Source organism: Centruroides sculpturatus, unplaced genomic scaffold (genome assembly GCF_000671375.1).
Source record: "Centruroides sculpturatus isolate CEXI.00-Female unplaced genomic scaffold, Cexi_2.0 scaffold381, whole genome shotgun sequence".
NCBI lineage: Eukaryota > Metazoa > Arthropoda > Arachnida > Scorpiones > Buthidae > Centruroides > Centruroides sculpturatus.
The window spans coordinates 492,124-494,975 of NW_019384670.1; the positions used below are offsets into that span (position 1 = coordinate 492,124).

The 2,852-nt window shown below is 28.0% G+C and overlaps 1 protein-coding gene across 1 annotated transcript in view; it reads right to left on the minus strand.

The window, feature by feature from the left end:
• LOC111626691 (ankyrin-3-like) overlaps positions 1-2,336 on the minus strand; it is a 173,100-nt gene extending 170,764 nt beyond the window's left edge. Inside the window, exon 1 of the mRNA XM_023370173.1 lies at positions 1,721-2,336. Within this exon, the coding sequence (XP_023225941.1) occupies positions 1,721-1,816 (96 nt within the window). The 5' untranslated portion in view covers positions 1,817-2,336. The remainder of the gene's footprint in view (positions 1-1,720) is intronic.
• Between the last annotated feature and the right edge of the window lie 516 nt (positions 2,337-2,852).

Genomic DNA, 2,852 nt, shown 5'->3' on the forward strand with positions numbered 1-2,852 from the left:
ATATGCAGATTCTTAGTATTATTTAACGATTATCATTATAAATTTAATCTTTAATTTTCACTACGCTTCGAATTCTTTGAATATTTATACTTCGCTCTTTCGGAAGTACAGAATCGAAACTTGCATTAACCTAAATTTAAATTTTTCTTGCATTTTAGTGCCAAAATTTGAATTTCTTTTAAAAAAAAAACAGTTTTAACAATAGTTAATTCTTTTTTTGTTTTGTAATTCTTTCCCCGAAATATTCGATAATAGCAAGGATTCTATACAAAAGAAAAAGTCTTGCCTATACAATTAATGTGTTATTCATTATTAAAAAAAGGAAAAAAACTCAATAAAACTTCCGAATCCGAAAAGGAATTTTGGCAAAGATCCATAATTGTTTCAGTAACTTTTGATTATATTTGATATGTTATCTGATTATCATAGGATTAAACGTCTAAATAAGCGTATTATAATATAAATTAAATGCTTAAATACCACAAAATTCAATTTTATACGTAATGATAATGTTTAACCATTTCTAAAATATTAAAATAAGTGTATCTTAATATTCAATAATTTCAATAATAATAATATTTAAATTTCGGCGAAAATTTTTGTAAACGATAATGCTTCCATGTCTTTTAATTTATATTTTATTTAATGATGCTTTAATAATTTACACAGTTTATCGAAGATTCGTTAAATAAATCACTAACAAAGTAGATAATAAAATTCGTTCAAAGTATCATTTCCTTACGAGTTGTATCTTTACTTTTTCTTACAAATAAAAATAGAATAATAAAAATAAATTGCCTAAAAATATATAAGTAATATTTTCCAACTAAAGACTAATTAAAATTTATAATTTTTGAAAATAAAAGTGTTGTTCACGACGATTTAAATATAAAACGACTTTCTCCTTCATGATAAAAGAGTGTAATTATTAACAATGAAATATCCTCTTTATTTTTATAAAAAAAAATTTCCATTCGAATTATATGAAAAGCTTTATTAGGTTTATAAGAATCGAGAATAATAAAACCTTACATAACATGTATAGTATGAAAAATATAAAATTGAATATATGAGAGACTTTCACACGACCGCAAAAGTTCAATAATTTCAGATAAATCACATTCTGTCGAAGTGTGTTGATGGTTATTTCGAGATGATGAATTGCATAGTGCAAAACTGTTGTTGAAATACATTACAGAAGAAAAATATCTTCCTTCTCTGGAACAAATTTTGGCAAAACGCCAATTGCATCCCTCTAAAAAAATGGAATTTTGCGCGTTACTGAATATAAGTTTGATAATTCTTTTATTGTTTGGTGATGCGAAAGAATAAAACTACGAGAAAATTACTTAACATGAAAAAACAAAATCGTTTCACAGTAAAAGCATTAAAAACAAAATATACAGTAAATATATTTAAAAAATAATAATAAAAATATCCCAACATTATCACAGGAGTCGTGTTCAGAATCTTAAACGTTTACTGATATAGATCGATATTGCAGAATGAATGACTATACGATTCGAACGATGATAAAACTAATCTAACTACGATTAATGTTTATTAAAATCGAGAGGGGAAAAAAAAATTAATAAAAGTCGAACCGCATTTACCAGAAAAACTCTCCGGTCCATGGTATGTACTACGCTATCCGTGAACCGGTTACTGTAAATGAGGCTTCCCAACATTGCAAGAGTTATATGAGGTGAAGAGGACTTACCTGCCTAGAATGTTCTCTGATATCAATATATTGTGGCCTCACAGGTCTCGATGCTACAGCCACATCGACTGGTAAATGACTGATGAACTGGGTCATGATCCGCACGACCTCCGTACGGTTGGGGGTGTGATAAAGAGAATCGGTTGCTGCTTCCCATCAAGCAGTCGCAGGAACTGAAATGACCAATAGCGCCAGGGATGCGGTTGCCATGGCGACGCTAAACAATAACAACGTTTACAACACAGATAAGATGCGACTATACATTTTTTATTTATCATAATCATAAATGCATTGATTATCGAAAGTTTGAACAAATCCAAACTTATATTTACGAATGTCTCTCTTATGGTTTAGGATCGAGTTTCGCGATTTACTCTTGAAATAGGAGGGTATTAATCGATTATTTAGATGCTATAGAGGTCCTGGACCACGTAGAAAATGAACGAATTGAAGCGGTTTCTCTGGTTAGTTTCAGAATGTATCGATTCCTTCCAAATATCATCATCGTGCCAGAACAATAACGGATCAATTTAGTTTTAGTCAAGAATAATAATATATTAAGTGAGAATTTGATGGATAATGTCTGATTCCTTATATATATAGTTTTGGAATTTTAAATTAACAACAGAAATTCTTTGCTGCGATTGGTTAATTACTGTTTGTATTCGGTTTAAATTTTTAAAACTCCGATCATCGCTATCCACGCGCATTTTTTAAACCCCGAATTCAATTTTGAAACGTTATGAAAATCGTTAACAATTATTGTTATTCTATACTTAAAATTCAATTTTCTCGAATGTTATAAAAATCATTACTAAAGCTTGTTAAATATTTTCTAAATTAAACTTTAAAATTTCAATTTCGTAACGTCATAAAGATCATTATATAAAGACTAATTAATCTTTTCCGATTTTAAAAAAGTAATTTTCGATTTATCTTCCAGATTTATTTCAAAAATTAATTATTAAATTTCGTTATTCCACGAAAAGACTTAAAAAAAATACAAAGTAAATTCTCATTCATCACGCACCTAATTATTCGTCTAGTTATATTTTATTTGTTTATCTATAACGGTAATTACAGCTAAACAAATATTTTAGATCTATTTATGTTACATAAACACGACTAAAAT